Source organism: Gigantopelta aegis, chromosome 6 (genome assembly GCF_016097555.1).
Source record: "Gigantopelta aegis isolate Gae_Host chromosome 6, Gae_host_genome, whole genome shotgun sequence".
Lineage (NCBI taxonomy): Eukaryota > Metazoa > Mollusca > Gastropoda > Neomphalida > Peltospiridae > Gigantopelta > Gigantopelta aegis.
This window is the reverse complement of record NC_054704.1, coordinates 6,418,223-6,435,277: the sequence shown is the minus strand read 5'-3', so window position 1 is coordinate 6,435,277 and position 17,055 is coordinate 6,418,223. Positions and strand designations below refer to the sequence as shown.

Here is a 17,055-nt window from a genome sequence, read left to right as displayed (position 1 = left end):
ATGGTATACACAGTTTTATATACATACATATAAATGGCAAAATATATACAAACGAATAGATATAATCCACACACTTTATGTATATTGTAGTTGTTGATATTTTGTTTGAGTTTTTTTTATTAATTTTTTAAAATTATTATTATCTGGGGCCAAGAAGGAAAAAAAAAGAAAAAGGAGCAGATGTACGGAATTAGTATTGATACAAGAAAGTATTATAAAAAGTGTGTGAAGGAGTAGAAAGTGCGAAAAAGGTGTTTTAGAAATAAATATATCTCAATATTTGATAGATTTAATAAACTTTTATGTTTGAAATAAATTATACCACTGCTCCCATTCTGTCTTGAAATCTTCACAATTATTTATTGTAGTTCAAATCATTTTATCAATTACTTTCATACTCATCATATTTTTTATGATAGGGTTTTGACAAACATTCATTCATTGATTTATTCCTTGTCTAGGCTTTTCATTGGGGCTGAAATCATTTAGAACAGTGGTAATGACTCGTTGTAAATATGCAGATTTGAAGGTTTGTTTATTTTCTGTATTATTTGTTGATTACTTTATTGTGTTTGTGGTTTGCAGATTATTTTGTCGCCGGTAGAGGTGGCTATTGAAGATGTTCAGAAGAAGACCAAAGAGCTGGCGTTGGCGTTACGACAGGAGCCGCCCGACACCAAGATACTCCAGATGGTCTTACAGGGCTGCATCGGCACAACTGTCAACCAGGTACATATCGCTAACAGCTGGTCTCAGTTTTAAAACATTGAAATGTAAATACTAGCAACTCAATAAAGTTGTCACAGATAAAGGTATGTGACTTTGTTGCCATTTGATATTTGTGTGAATTATTTCTTTCTAGTTGACATCAGTTGTGTATTTTTGTGAATTATGTTACTAAGTTTATTTAATGTAAAACTGTTAAATTAATTTACAAGATCTATGCTCTGTGACCAGTTATAGTTATTAAAGTTATACCAGGATTATTAATAAAGGCATGGTCATTATGAGCTGAAATCAAAGAAATAAATTAGAAGTGCCTTTTATATAGAGGATATAGGATGTCCTTTGTATCAATGTGTACACAGTGCCTCTCTACTGTTTCAGGGCCCTCTCGAGGTTGCACTTGTCTTCCTGGCTGACGTGGCCGAGGGGAAACAACTGCCTAGTAGACACCACAACAAACTTCGCCTCTGCTTCAAAGACTTCTTAAAGAAGTAAGTAGTAATCTGACAATCCTCCACTGATTAGTCTGCACCAGCGGAAGTAGTTTTTCTATCGTACAGTAACAATCAATCAGACAGTATTTTGTAACTGTTTACTCAATTAATGTTACACGAATAACCTTTTCTTTGGTGATATTTCATGTACAGTAATTTACTGGAACAGAAATTCCTCAAAGTTAATTATATTAAGGGACTTTGGGAAGTAAAAATCCTTCTATAGATTATTTGGACTCTGGGAACGTTAAAAAAAGATATCAGGTAGAGTAGGTTGGCTTTTTTTTATCTCCATTTCTACTGTCTTTTTTTTTCTTCTTTTCTCTTTTTTTCCTACATATTAATTTTTTTTTTTTAAAAGAAGTAATACATTGAAAGAAAATATGGCCGTCGGGTTGCAGGAAACACAGGTTTTGTACACTGTAGTCCACATTATGGGTGCCAACAGCATTAAAGGGTTGAGAGTTCTTTACAGTATGTCTACAGTGAGGATTGTCTTGTTTCTAGGTGCGGCGATGCATTACACAGAAACAAGTCTCTGATAACCCACGAACAGAAGGAATACCAGCGGGAACTCGAGCGGAACTATCACACCTTCAAAGAGAAACTTCTACCAATGATTTCCAACTCCACCACACTCCGCCGGTCACGGCATCATAAGAGGTAAGTAATGTGCTAAATTATTACCTATATTATCATTTCATTTCTACTTAACCTGACCCCAAACAATGGCAGGGGCAGGGTGCAGCCCAGTGGTAAAGGTCTTGATCGATGCGCGGTCGGTCTGGGATCGATCCCCGTCTGTGGGGCCATTAGGCTATTTCTCATTCCAGCCAGTGCACCACGACTGGCATATCAAAGACTGTGGTATGTACTACCCTGTCTGTGGGATGGTGCACATAAAAGATCCCTTGCTGTTAATCAAAAAGAGTAGCCCATGAAGTGACGATTGCAGGTTTCCTCTCTCAATATCTGTGTGGTCCTTAGCCATATGTCTGTCTTCATATAACTGTAACTAAAATGTGTTGAGTATGTCATTAAATAAAACATTTCCTTCCTTCCTTCCAAACAATGGCATATTTCCTTATGTTAGTAGCTGGTCCGAACATCCCAACAGACAATGGAATGGTGAAAATCTGCCATGGGAATATGCCATTGTTTGAGGTCAGGTTAAGTATTCTTAAAAGAGAAAAGAGTTTTTTCCAATTTATTCTTAATCACCTGTGATCAAGTTATTATACATCTCATATTGAATTGATTGTAAACTCTTTGTACTCACCCTATACCGAGTTAGAGTATTACATAGGTGTGAAAGTTATCGTAAAAACATAAGTGATCTATGATGATCAGATATTTTGTCTATTGTAACTGTTAAGATCACTTTAGTTTTGTTAACTTGTCTGAGAACTGATATGCTGAGAAGCTTTCTGTTCTTGTACTCGTAGTTTGTATAAGCATAACACTGTGTTTTAATGCACACGTGATTGGGATTTGGAAACAAGTGCAGTGTACGGAAAACTGCATGAAAAAGTTGATGGTGGATCTGCTGATTGAGATGGCTCTGGAATATTAAATAAATCAAATCTTATATGTGTTGAACATCATGTGGAGACTCAAACATAGATCCAGAGCCCGATTCCTGTAACCCGAATACAACAACGGAAACCAGTAAGCCAGAACTGATGACATAGACGACAAAAGTTGATTATTTCCAGTTGAGTCAGTTCTCGAATAGGATAATAAAATCTTTGTAATAATTTCATTAAAAGTTAATGAAATATTTAAAGAAACATATCTCTGTCTGTAGGTTTGGTGTAGTCTACATAAAATTAATTAGCTATAGTACTTTTCTATGAAATAAAAATAGTCTAAAAACCTTTTAGGCAAATAATGATGTTCATAATACATTTCCACTCAGCAAGTGAAAACAGCATGACTTAAATGATACATTGTGTAACCGTCAGGTTTGTGACAGGTGTTATGTTTTGATGGTTTTAGATGAATACAAACTTTATTGATATCTGTTTTAGCAAAGAAGGAAAAGAGAGAAAGAGAATGGAACACAATGTGACAACGTGTTGAATGAGAAAAAGACTGGAACATCAGCATTTTGAATGGACCAGTGAGTTAACATGTGGAAAGAGAATGCAGCGGTGTTTTGAAAGCCTGAATCCGAGAATAGACTGCTAATTCAATACATTGATACCAAAGAGAATGGTACACAATATATTAACACCGAGTGGTTCAACTGTTAAAAAAAGAAGAAAAGAAACGGTATCAGCAGGAAATGTTGTCACTGTTGAGCCATGGTCAGAGAAAACAAACTTTAATAACAAAAGACATCATGCATTACTGACATTAGGACGAAGGACATTAATTGTCTCATCTTATTTTCTGTTTTAAAACATTGACAAGCAGACAATCATGGAGTCTACACATGGACGGATATAGTTACAGGAAATATTGACGTTAGTCATCAGCTAATTCTGTGCTCACGGACTACATATATTTCAGCTGATGATTGTTTACATTTCCTAGTTGTTTATTAGTGATTATATTGTATTGTTATTAGCTACATTGGTGCACATGAAGACCATGAATCAGAGAGTCTTTGTTTCACTGCATCAGCTATTTGTAGAAGTATGTGCAAGTCGCATTCAGTCTGTAATGAGCATTTATCCTTTGATGAATCAGTTTGAAATTTTTATGAACACAGACACCATATTGCTTTCAGGTCCAATGTAGGTCATGTCATCTTGATTATGCTCTGCATGAAGGTTTTAGTGTGTAATTGGTCAAAATACTGGATTCAAATGAAGTGCTAGCCCTGACTGTCTGGGGCATGGGAGACTATAAGGTAGATGGATGAGATCAATTTTGCCATGTATCAAGTTAAAAGAGTGCAGATACCCAAAGGTTTCTGCAGACTCAAAATTATTAGTAGTTGTACTTGTCATAAAAATCAATGTCTCAAGATATTTTATGCTCCAATAATGTACAAGCATGTCAGTGTCTGTTTTATTGCCTCATACAGCAGCAACACACCAGGATTAAACAGCAAAAAAAAAAAAAGAGTACTTGTTTAAAAAGCCTGGTCATTGATGTTGGGGTCTAGGTTACCACTGATAGTTCATCAAGACAAGTTCACATCAAATTCATCTTTAAAAAAAAAAAACGTTTAGCAGTCATGTGCCAAAATTATATGATTAAATTCATCTTTGCCTCGGTTCTGTCACTATGGGTCTGTATCCCGTCCGTCTTGTTCCTGTAGTGTTGCTGTGTTGACAAGTGTTGCATTTACATTATTTAGTAGCGAGGCAGACTGGGCCTGCTTTGTCACCATAATAGTAAAACCACAGTTCATGGTCTCACAGCTGATAGTTAGCTTTGTGTTACCTGGTTTGTCCCTATAATACCACAGTTCATGGTCTCACAGCTGATAGTTAGCTTTGTGTTACCTGGTTTGTCCCTATAATACCACAGTTCATGGTCTCACAGCTGATAGTTAGCTTTGTGTTACCTGGTTTGTCCCTATAATACCACAGTTCATGGTCTCACAGCTGATAGTTAGCTTTGTGTTACCTGGTTTGTCCCTATAATACCACAGTTCATGGTCTCACAGCTGATAGTTAGGTTAGTGTTACCCAGTCCTTATTTGTCCCTATAATACCACAGTTCATGGTCTCACAGCTGATAGGTTAGTTTTACGTGGTTTGTCCCTATAATACCACAGTTCATGGTCACACAGCTGATAGTTAGGTTAGTGTTACCCAGTCCTTATTTGTCCCTATAATACCACAGTTCATGGTCACACAACTGATAGTTAGCTTTGTGTTATTGATTACCACCATGAATAGAAGCAGTCTTTGGATTGAAATGTCGTGATTTACTCACTGGAAATGACATAAAACATTTTACTGTAGGCTTATGGGGTGTTATGAAAATTAGACCTGCTTGAAAACTAAAACCTTCAGCACATGCTTTGTTCAAAATACATGTATTTAAAGCATTTTTAAAACTAAAACCTTCAGCACATGCTTTGTTCAAAATACATGTATTTAAAGCATTTTTAAAAATCAGAAATGTGTAAGGACATGTAGGAATCTCATTTCCTATAAGAAATTGTAAATGAACTGCTTTATTAGTCACAAATAGTTTACAGACTTTGTAAAATTAGTGACATGCTTTAAAAATAAGATGAAATGATCTGGAATCACGGTGCAATAGTGAAACTGATTGTTGATTGTCCACATAATCGTTATAGTGTGCAGTGAATCGTATACTGTGTTATTAATACAATACATAAAAACTTTAATGTTAGAATTCTCTGAGGAGCATTTTTCTTTTATTTTATCATTCTTATGTTTTAGGTGGGTTTTTAACATGTGCAGTTGATGTTTGTGTTTTTAGACATAATATACAGGTGGGTGCAAAGCGTGAGCCATTGTACTGCACAATATTATTAAGACAACCACTTGATAGTTTTATTGCCGGTGACAAAATACTCCACATTAATATTCTAGTTTTAACTTCAAGTTTTGTTTGGTGCTACTCGCATGAACCTAGTCCTTAATTATATATGTGCAATATTTGCTATGCTTTTTTTAATACTTTTATATTGTCAGTTATTTATTTTGTACTTATTTTGTTAGCAGTTTTAAGCCTTTCACTGTGAAATACATCTTCATGTCACCACTTCATGTACAGAAAACAAGACATAGGGCACTAGTTAATGTATAGCACCATTGTTTTTTATGTGTTGTTTTTAATTCATTCATTTTAACAAACGGTTGATCATAAATATTCATTGAAACCATTATGACATCGGTATTCACACATACCGCCTATTGAAACCATTATGACATCGGTATTCACACATACCGCCTATTGAAACCATTATGACACCCGTATTCACACATACCGCCTATTGAAACCATTATGACACCCGTATTCACACATGCCGCCTATTGAAACCATTATGACACCCGTATTCACACATACCGCCTATTGAAACCATTATGACACCCGTATTCACACATACCGCCTATTGAAACCATTATGATACTCGTATTCACACATACCGCCTATTGAAACCATTATGACACCCATATTGAAATCCTTGATCCTAGTTCTTAATGTTCATACTTGTTCTGTTTCACAAAACTACCTGTGAATGTACTACAAGCATGAGGACAACCAGAAACCAATGTGATTTGTCAGTATTTATCATGTGAAGCAAGATGTTGCAAGTGATGTGTAATTTTACAGTAAAAGCTGAAATACATGAAACAGTTTTACCCTTCCTAGTTACTAGTTGGTACCTGTAACACAACAGAATAAATTGTGATGCCTGTCTATTTTATCTGTACTGTATTCACATAGCCAATATTGAAGGAAGGAAGGAAATGTTTTATTTAATAACGCACTCAACACATTTTATTTACGGTTATATCACGTTGGGCATATGGTTAAGGACATATCCAATATTGAAAGTTTTAATGTGGTTTTACAATATATTTATGTGTAGTGTTCCTCCTTTGTGTCTCATCAGTGCCTATTACTGTCAGTCATATTTATAATTGATGTACATTGTGCAAAATAAATATCTTGTGAACACTTTGCTTGTTTTTCCCTTAATGCAACAAACTTTGTAGGACGACTTAAAGATCAGCTCAAAATAACATTATGACTTATCTTTTTCTTTCGTGTAACCAGGGCCGACTTTAGCCAGACACAGCAAAAAAATGTCTACTCTGGTTCATTCGCTTCATTTTAAACCAAATGAGCACATCAAGAACCAGTCAAATACATGTAGTTAGTGAACATTGGCATCATTTGCCTTCACAGAATGCAGGGCAGTATTGGGTCGTTATATTATTTTCAAATGCATGTAGTTAGGGAACATTGGCATCATTTGCCTTCACTGAATAAGGGCAGTATTGGGTCGTTATATTATTTTGAAATACATGTAGTTGGTGAACATTGTCATCATTTGCCTTCACTGAATGCAGGGCAGTATTGGGTCGTTATATTATTTTGAAATACATGTAGTTGGTGAACATTGTCATCATTTGCCTTCACTGAATGCAGGGCAGTATTGGGTCGTTATATTATTTTGAAATACATGTAGTTGGTGAACATTGTCATCATTTGCCTTCACTGAATGCAGGGCAGTATTGGGTCGTTATATTATTTTGAAATACATGTAGTTAGTGAACATTGTCATCATTTGCCTTCACTGAATGCAGGGCAGTATTGGGTCGTTATATTATTTTGAAATACATGGGGTTAGTGAACATTGGCATCATTTGCCTTCACTGAATGCAGGGCAGTATTGGGTCGTTATATTATTTTCAAATGCATGTAGTTAGTGAACATTGGTATCATTTGCCTTCACTGAATGCAGGGCAGTATTGGGTCGTTACATTATTTTCTAATTGCCACAAGTTTATAACGAGCCCTATAGAGCTATGCTATTTCATTAATTTGTAAAGATCACCTAATGTAAATTTTTAAAATTTTATAAAAATTCCAAAATATATCTCCATTAGTTTGTGAAGACTGCCCAAGAGAATCATAGGAATCATAGTACTAAGTTTCAGAACTATTGGATCAGAGAAGATAAAACTTTAAAATGTTCAATGTTAAATTTTTTTAATTTAACAACAATTTCCAGATGAAAAATTTCCAGAATATTTCTCTATTTGTTTATGAAGACTGTCAGAGAATCATAATACTAAATTTCAGAACAAATCTGTTCAATTTTAAAAATCTTTAATAAAAAATATTTGAAATATCTCTCCATTAGTTTGTGGAGGGTGCCCCAGAGGATCATTAGACCAAGTTTCAGAACAATTCAATCAAAACTAGAAGACCCTTCAAAGTAAAAGATGATGGCCAGATGCCAGAACTTCATTGCCATGGTAAAATCTTGGGATGTTTTGGAAACCATTTTTGGGCATTTAAAGTACGATGGCTATTTTTAACAAGGATATTCGGCCATTTCAGTTGTTGTTAAAAAGCAAATGAGAAGAGGCAACTTCCTTGAGATCAAATATCTGACCTGTAAGTGCAAGTAGGATTCTTTTTAGATGGTCACTATAAGTAGCAGCTGATTTCTATTACCAAAACTTAAATAATTATATTGGTTCAACTGTTGGAAACGGAAAGAAAGGAAATGTTTTATTTAACGACGCACTCAACACATTTTATTTAGTTATATTGCATCCGACATGAGCCTGAGGCTCACAAAAATTGTAGAACTCTCTAGCTTTGCTAGCATACAAGCCTGCATGGCTCGTAAAAATTATTTGTACAAATTACACTGATTGTTCGAAATGACAGTCACATATATCTTACAATCCTGGGAAATCAGTCTTCAAAAGCGATCTTTTCCATGATCGTATGCAAAACATTTAGTGTGTGTTCTGTTCTACTGGAGAAGCACGGCAGGGCTCGCTGGGTTGGTGGCAGGCTCTAAAGATTTGCAAACAGGGAGTCCTTATGACACTTAAATTGTTTAAACCCAAATCATACACTGTTAAGGACCACACAGATATTGAGAGAGTAAACCTGCTGTCGCCACTTCATGGGCTACTCTTTTTCGATTGGAATTGGACAATTGTTTAAGGTGCACATTCAGAGCAAGCTGTTGTAGTGCACACGTCCTGGACACAGGTACCGGCCTCAACCGGTTCTTCTGCCCAGGACAGGAAAGGGTTGGGGTGGGTGGAGGAGGGACCGCCTGCACTAGCAGGTGCAAGGGAGCACCAGCAGTCCGACCGTAGCCGGCAACAGGCGGAAGATGGTATGGTGCTATGTAATTTGGAATGTCCCGTAGAATGAAACTAAAGTGAAATGGGTGCACATTTTGATGAAGGAAATTTGGCGCAATTCTGATGGTCATTCTAAAAAATAAAAGGTAGGGAGCTACGTATAGGTTTGGATTTTAGTAGGCCGAGAGTAGCTCGTTAATTTGGACCTGCAGATGATGAGGCGTTGCCCGTAGGGCCCTTAGAAAGGGCCTGATCCCTTCCGATCCTTTTCGATTAGCAGCAAGGGATCTTTTATATGCACCATCCCATAGACAGGATAGCACATACCACAGCCTTTGATGTACCAGTCTGTTGGAAACAAGATCACATGGCCTAAGAAGAGATTTCAGCAGCAGAATCATGTGGAAGAAGGAACAGATGTGGTAAATATGGGATCTTTTGGTAGAAACAATTTAACTGAATCAACCCTAAAATATTAGTAATGACAAACAAAATATATTTGTTTATTTTTAATTTCAAAAGATATGACCAATTCATAACCTCTGGGTTTTACTATGTTTCAGAAACAATACCATATACATTGCTTTGTATATCAAAAGGAAAAAAAAAAGTAACTTATTTGAAAAAGAAAATGAAAAACTGTCATGAGATGACTTTCCCATGAGGGTTACCAATACCAATAGATGATTGTTGAGTTCCTCAACAGTTTTGAATGATGAATATTTAATTTGTACAGTTTTGAATGATGAATATTTAATTTGTACTATGTGATTATCTGACAAATAATAATTATACAATATGAAAATAGAATATATTTAATTGACATGACAAAGTCCAAAGATTCCATGATCCTTGAAGTTGTGAGTCTTAAAAACAAATTGAAAATACCAATTGATTTCTTAATTAAAATAACAGTTGTGTTTTTACATGGATGATGTAAGTAATATAAAAATAGACTAATAGAAACATGTCAGGCCTAGAGCCACTGACTGTAGGCCTGTTAACATCTTAAGACAAGGCACTTAAATATATAATAACTGCAAAGTACAGAAAATCAAAAAATAGATCGAGAATCTTCCACTTTTCCACTAAATTGTTAACGAATATTTATGAAATTTATATAATCAAATAATATTTTATTCTTTTAAAAAAAAAGAATAAAATAAAATAATAATAATGATAAAGTATACCATTAGTAATAGTAATTTATACATATAAATCGTGGTTTTCAAATACACAAGGTATTTTTTAGTTAAAAACTGAATGCTGTTTAGGTGACAAAAAACAGAATGCTGTTTATGTGACAAATTTGCCAGTACTGAGAAAACCAATGACTAGATTGATACATACTGAGACATTTAACGTGTATTACAGCACATGTGAAAACAGAATGTAGGAGTTAAAACACAAAACTATGAGATATATTTGAGTAAGCTTTAAAATATTATTTTATGCTACAAAAGCAAAATATTACATGTTTATCTCACTGAATCGATGGTTAAAAACCAGGTCAAAAATATCTAAATTATGCAGGTGGTTTCTTTCTGGGGGGGTTGAGTTTTTAAATGTTATTTTCAAGAGCTTATAACTATGCATCCACATGATGTACAGTTCTGGGGGCAATTTCACAAAACACCAGGCATACATTTACAAGTGTTTGACATCTATTTCACACGGAATATTACATCATTACGAACAATGAAGCATTTTAAGACCAAAAGAAAATGAAATGTGTATTTCTAACTAAATTTGTTGTATTATAATAAGAATTGTGGTTTAGTTGTAGATTTCCATTTACGTACAAAACTAGGCTTACAATGTTTTGTGAAATTGGAGCCTGAACGTTTTGGAATTACATTTAACAAATAAGTACTGTTAGTTACCAGGAAGCAGTCATACTACATCTTGTACTACAAACCTGGATACAGATTTTCAATGCTATCTTAGCACTACGATATCGTAAAACCATGGAAGGCTATGATGTCACTATGACGATATTGTAGCACTAAGAAAATAAGAAAATATGGGCCCTTCTTTTTAGAATATATTTCAAGTTATTAAGTAATAATTTTGTAAAACAAAATAACTGCCTACAGTTTATTAACTAGTAATTATCCAAACAGTTGGACATTGTTTGTCTCTGTTCTCATCAATAACACAGACAAGAAACAAATAAAATGATCCACTTCCTGCCATTCCGGTGATGACACAATTCAAAGCACAATTAGGTCATGTTAATACTGTGTGGCATAAATAACAAGTGCATAAGATTTCAAAATATCAATAAGTATTTTTATAACTCGATAAATTTATCTCTTGTCTATTAATTGTAAAAAGATTTTGAAAAGTGTTGTCATGAGGGATTTTAATTTGTATATACAGGGAACAGTACATGGTAAACCTTTACATTCTAAAATTGCGTTACAAACTTCAAGATCCTCATAAAATTCATATATATAAACAATCTGTTACCAGTGTGAAAATCACATGAACAAGATTCCAGTTACCTAACATTTTGAAATAATGTCCCCTGCATATAACTCCAAATGGATTTATAATCTTTCACATTTGTTACAATTAAAATAAAACAAAATAAAATAATTTCCCTTCCAATTGTGTTAAAACCTGGAATTAAATTATGATAAAACATTTTACTTCTTGAAATATATTTTAAAATTTTTGACTACCATAATATTAATGATGAAATAAATATATTAAAGTAATCTTTAGTATTAACAGTCGATGAAAATGAATTGGCAGGTTTACAAGGTAGAAAAGAAAACGGGTAATACACCACTAACACTTGGTTAAAAATAATGTAGGATACAAAAGCTACTATTGTACAGGTACTGTTGTTTTACAACAAAGACATGCTAAGACGATCACAATATGAAGTAGACGATGCAAACAGAAATAATAATACACATCACACACATAAACAATACACAAACAACTGCTGAGTTTGAAATCATAATCACACAAGCAATTAGTATCATTCCAACATCGTAGCTTGAGTAAAAAAACTGACTATTTTCTACATCCGAGTGGGATGCAGGATAGGGAGATGAAACATTAGTATCATAAAACAAATATATCCTAAATAAAAGAATTGAATTTTTCTGTTTGTTGCTACATGATAGCTACAGATAAGATATAGTGTAACACTATAAATTGGAAAATGTTAGGAAGCATAAAATATCACAAATTTAACAAGGTCATACAACACTATGGCCCAAATTTACAAAGCCCTTTTTTTAAATACAGGTGTTGAAGCATTATAAAAATATGTAATTACATGCGTAGAAGACAAAAATAGGCTTTGGAAATTTGGTCCACTCTTAATTTGTTTTGCTCCATTAAGCCATCACCATACAATGATAGTTGTAAGTATATTTTTAAGAAACAAATGCCATTTTCAAGTAATATGGTGGTCGAACAAATGTCATATAGAGTTTTTTAGTCATAAATTAATATACTACCGGTACTAATAATTTAGCACACAAAAAATAAAATCAATCTGGTTAAACCAAAGTTCCAGAATTGATGACATGATGCAATGTTGGTTGTTAGGGTTTTTTGTTTTTTGGGGAGGGGGGTTGTAGTTTTCTAAAAGCATGGATCGTACAGAAAAGGTGGGTATATTTTTATGGTTTTTTAATGTCCTCATCTGCCTTATTAGTCACGGTGCCCCCTTATTTACCTAAATGCTTTCATATTTTGTTGTTCGACCCAGCTAAATTTGTGTGTTACAAAATAGGCTTTCCCTAAATTTTAAGGTCATGAATATGTTACAATTTAAAGTGTTAAATGTATTACCATGCAATGGTTAAATAAATAAATGAAAATGGTAATAGTTCACAGAATGGAAAAGCGTTTAAACGAGTGATAAATAAGCTTATTAAGTTTAAAGTCAAGTAAAGTCTTCCGACTTTCATGATATGTCATTTGTTTGGTCGAGACTATAGTAAAGCCTTCAAAATTTTATAAAACTTGTACGAGGACCAATCTTCTCTCAAAACCATCACTTTCCATCTGCAATAATAGTAATCTCACTGAAGTTTAAATCTCTTTACATCTTAAACTGAAGAACCCTTTTAGTATTAAACTATACTATAAGCTTTGCTCCCCCACCTCAATGTTTAATTACCTTCCATTATTATTATCTAGGCATTTTCAACTCCACAGTAATGAAAACCTTAAATCCTTGATGAATACTAATTAAAAACCACAAAAACAGTCGTGAGATCTTCAACATGATAAACAAACACAAGTATGCAATAACTTAAAATAAATAAAGCAAACAATATTATTTCACCACAATAAATTGCTTTACATAGAGAAAGATAGCTAATTTTTATTACAAGTATTAATCTATGCTATTAATGAAGCATTTAAAACAAATTATAACTATATAATTGTAAATACAGAAATGTTTTGCAAATTTTAGAAAACAAATACATTTTTGTTTAAATGTAAATTGGAAACATTGATTTTGACATAAGCAGAAATAAACTAAAGTATTCAACACAGCTATCTAACAAGCTTTGTAACTACGACAAATCTAGTTTAAAATCCATACAAATACATCCACAAATAGCATGCAGCACACCAGGTCTGGTTATTCCATCACCATTCGGTCTCCTATTCCATCCTATAATGTTTACAAAAGTTACAAAAAAAACAACAACAATATGATGGCAGAGCTGTTTCCATGGTAATAAACAATGAAATACACTTTAAAAGTACTAAGCATAATTCCAGACATGTTTAAAGTGGAACATGCGCCGTTGTTTAAAACAAATACATAAGCTACATGCATAGAAACGAATATTTGTTTGACGACACCTCAGAACATTTTAAATAAAGGCTATTCGGTGTCTATAGTAAATCTGTGAAAATTGTGAGAACAATAATTTTGTTTGTGCTTCACTTGCACGTGTTTAGTTTAGCATAACCCATTTTTCATTAGCACAATTAAATTTATATAATTTATATGGTCATGATGAGTTACGCAAAAACAAAATGGGTTACCTCAATTTGGTTTTATATAACCCACAAATGCCAATTTTTAAAGCTCACAGGCTTGTAGTAAAGTCTGGTAATTGTGGCAGTGGCCTAGAATGAGGAAATCTGATAGAGTCACACAGGCTACTCATTCCAAAACGCAGCAAGGCACTTTTATATGCAGTTTCTCAGAACAGTACATACCACAGATCTTGATATACCAGTAGTGGGGCACTAGTTGGGACTGGAAGAAAACTGGGAGAGTCCATAAAGGGCAATCAATTCTACCATCTATCCAACTTCAGGTGAGCACTCTATCACGGAACTTCATCAAAAACCTGACACAAGTCACTGAATATGACAAGGCACATGAATTACTACACATTAATTCAACAGCTCTCTCTAAAGCTAAAAAAATATACTCTACTCTCTTTCACCTCTCTGTTTTCCAGTCATGCTATTCCAGCACTTGGAATGTTATCATCACTCACATTGCATTCCCCCATTCACGACCAACGAATTGAATGTTACAAGATTTCTGGAATGCCAGCATAAGGATGCTATGTGTTCAGTACTTTTACTAACATTCCAATATTGCAGTTAGTTATCCAAATATTCTAAGATCTCATACAATTATGCACATATTCCTAGATTGCTATAAAGTTTGCACAGATTCTTAGATTTGTAACCACTTTGGCGAGTCCAAGACAATTGTGCTAAGATACCTATAATTCTAACATTTAGCTAATATTCATAAATCCTAACAATGGGTTTTTTAAAACTAAGATTGCTATCATTGTTGGTTTGAACAGTAACATCAGAAGTCGTGATTACAGTTGACTAGTAAATGTAGTAAATATTGTAGTTCAAGTGTAATGAAACTAATATCTAATTCAGTAAAGCTGAATGATTGTCTTGACATAAAACAATCAATTACTGTAAACTATTTAGCTTTTTTGCACACAAAAGTCAATGAGAAGTTGCAGTGTTTAATTTTACAATTACTGTGTACATAGTCGAGTTACAAATCATTGCTGAATTAAGAAAATTTTGTTTCTGCAATTTTAAAAGTATTTTTCATAAAATGCTAAAAACTACCGTTTTGTTGACGTAATTAATGGTAATTTATGTTACATATATTTTTAATTAAGACTTAATTTTACTAATTTTAAAATGCTGTCCTGACAGTGCTGTTATAATATGACTGAAAGCTATCTACAAGAAGACAGACATTTAAAAATTATTTTCCAATTGTAATTCAGCCATGTTAGATAACATTTAATACACTTAAGATCATGTTAGTAGATCAGGTTGTCAGATTAGGTTGTCAGATCGTTTTATCAAATCAATTTTGGTGATCTTCTCTGGCTTTTAAATGTCTCAACAGGTGACTTAAGTCAGAAAGATTTTTTTTTTTAAGCAGCTGCATGTCCACCTTAAAACATTTTTGGGGAACAATATGTAAATATGTTTGAATATGATGAAATTGGCTAAAAAAACAAACATGTGATCCCCAAACTTATTGAGTACAAGATGGCTGCTATTCAAGCTAAAGCAACAGCACAAAAAAAGCTGGACACCACCAACTGTAGCAAGTCTCAGGTCATTGTTCCAACTCTACAAGAGACATGTGACAAAAGTGTTATTTTGTCGGTAAGAATTCGCTTAACAGTTTCATGTTTTTAGGACAGGGTTTTTCTTCGGGTACCATATCTTTTATGTTGGCAACAAAACCATATGCACGCTTCTGAAATAATTATTAACAGGCACTGTTGTGCAGTCTGCCAATTCAACAAAGTAACTATCTGTGAATGACTTATAACTTTATCAGTGTCTAACCAAATCAAATTTTGGTACCTGGGGAAGTTGATATGTTACCAATTGCTAAAACTGTCATGTTACATTGCGTCAAATCTTCGGTTCAACTTGAGACCTACTCAAAGGTTAGAACAAAAGCACCAAAAGGAATATGAAGCAGTTACTCCTGTAACATCACCAGCCATGTTGTGTCATAGTCGCTGCGAGAGACTTGACAACAAGTCAGTCATTGGTTAGTTAATGTTACTATGGTAAACTAAGTTCTTCCGTAGTGAAAGTCTCCATTCTGTCTCGTGTCTCCGTTCTGTCTCGTGTCTCCATTCTGTCTTGCATCCCCATTCATCACCTTGTCTGGTGTGATCTGTAGTTCATCTGGGATCAGTTTAGCACCATTGATTCCACGAACGTACACTTTGCTCGGCCGCACGAGCAGTCCGTGACCCGGTTTACAGACAAAGTATCGCTTCCCCTGGACGCTGCCGTCGTTCTTCCCTTTTGGAGTCTTCAGCTCCACTCCAATCCATATCCCGTCCCCAAAATCAGTTGGGCCTACATATCTCACTGTTCCTGAAAATAATAATACACAAACATTAATATTACTAATTGTTTAGTGAGATCAATCTTTCACTCTAAGTTATGTCACTTCAGTTAGTCTCAGGTCATTATTCCAACTCTATAAGAGACATAAGCCAAAATTGTTATTTTGTCAGTAAGAATTTGCTCTAACAGTTTCATGATGTTTTTAACATAGGGTTTTTGTTCGGGTACTACTACCAGATCTTTTATGTTGGTAGTAAATCAACATGCCTGCCCTTTCAGACAATTTAAATAAAACATTTATGAAATCTAAACAAGACTCTAATCACAAAATGCGCTAAATGGTTAGAAACCAAAGAAATTTGGTTTAATAATTCACAGTGTCTAGTAAGTAGATAAATGTAAAACGATAATTTATCACACTGAGTCGGAAAAGAAATTCCACATAGGTTATACTTTTCATCACCTTTCCAAAGTCTTGCTATCTGTGTAGTTGATTAATATTATTCTATTATGTACAGTTGAATATTATTCTTATTGTATTACGTGTAGTTGATTAATATTATTCTACTATGTATCGTTGATTATTAATATTCTATTATGTATCGTTGATTATTATTATTCTACTATGTATCGTTGATTATTATTATTCTATTATGTATCGTTGATTATTATTATTCTATTATGTATCGTTGATTATT

At 33.9% G+C, this 17,055-nt stretch overlaps 2 protein-coding genes across 10 annotated transcripts in view; one reads left to right on the top strand and one right to left on the bottom strand.

Moving 5' to 3' along the window:
* LOC121375683 (dedicator of cytokinesis protein 7-like) overlaps positions 1–6,837 on the top strand; it is an 80,018-nt gene extending 73,181 nt beyond the window's left edge. For all 5 annotated transcript variants that reach the window (XM_041503261.1, XM_041503258.1, XM_041503260.1 and 2 more), the window contains 4 exons: positions 586–729; positions 1,108–1,217; positions 1,728–1,883; positions 3,251–6,837. In XM_041503261.1, the coding sequence (XP_041359195.1) occupies positions 586–729; positions 1,108–1,217; positions 1,728–1,883; positions 3,251–3,302 (462 nt within the window). In that variant the 3' untranslated portion in view covers positions 3,303–6,837. The remainder of the gene's footprint in view (positions 1–585; positions 730–1,107; positions 1,218–1,727; positions 1,884–3,250) is intronic.
* Positions 6,838–10,737: 3,900 nt separating this feature from the next.
* The window catches only part of LOC121375685 (CAP-Gly domain-containing linker protein 4-like), a 70,109-nt gene continuing 63,791 nt past the window's right edge, over positions 10,738–17,055 (bottom strand). For all 5 annotated transcript variants that reach the window (XM_041503262.1, XM_041503264.1, XM_041503263.1 and 2 more), the window contains one exon: positions 10,738–16,384. In XM_041503262.1, the coding sequence (XP_041359196.1) occupies positions 16,074–16,384 (311 nt within the window). In that variant the 3' untranslated portion in view covers positions 10,738–16,073. The remainder of the gene's footprint in view (positions 16,385–17,055) is intronic.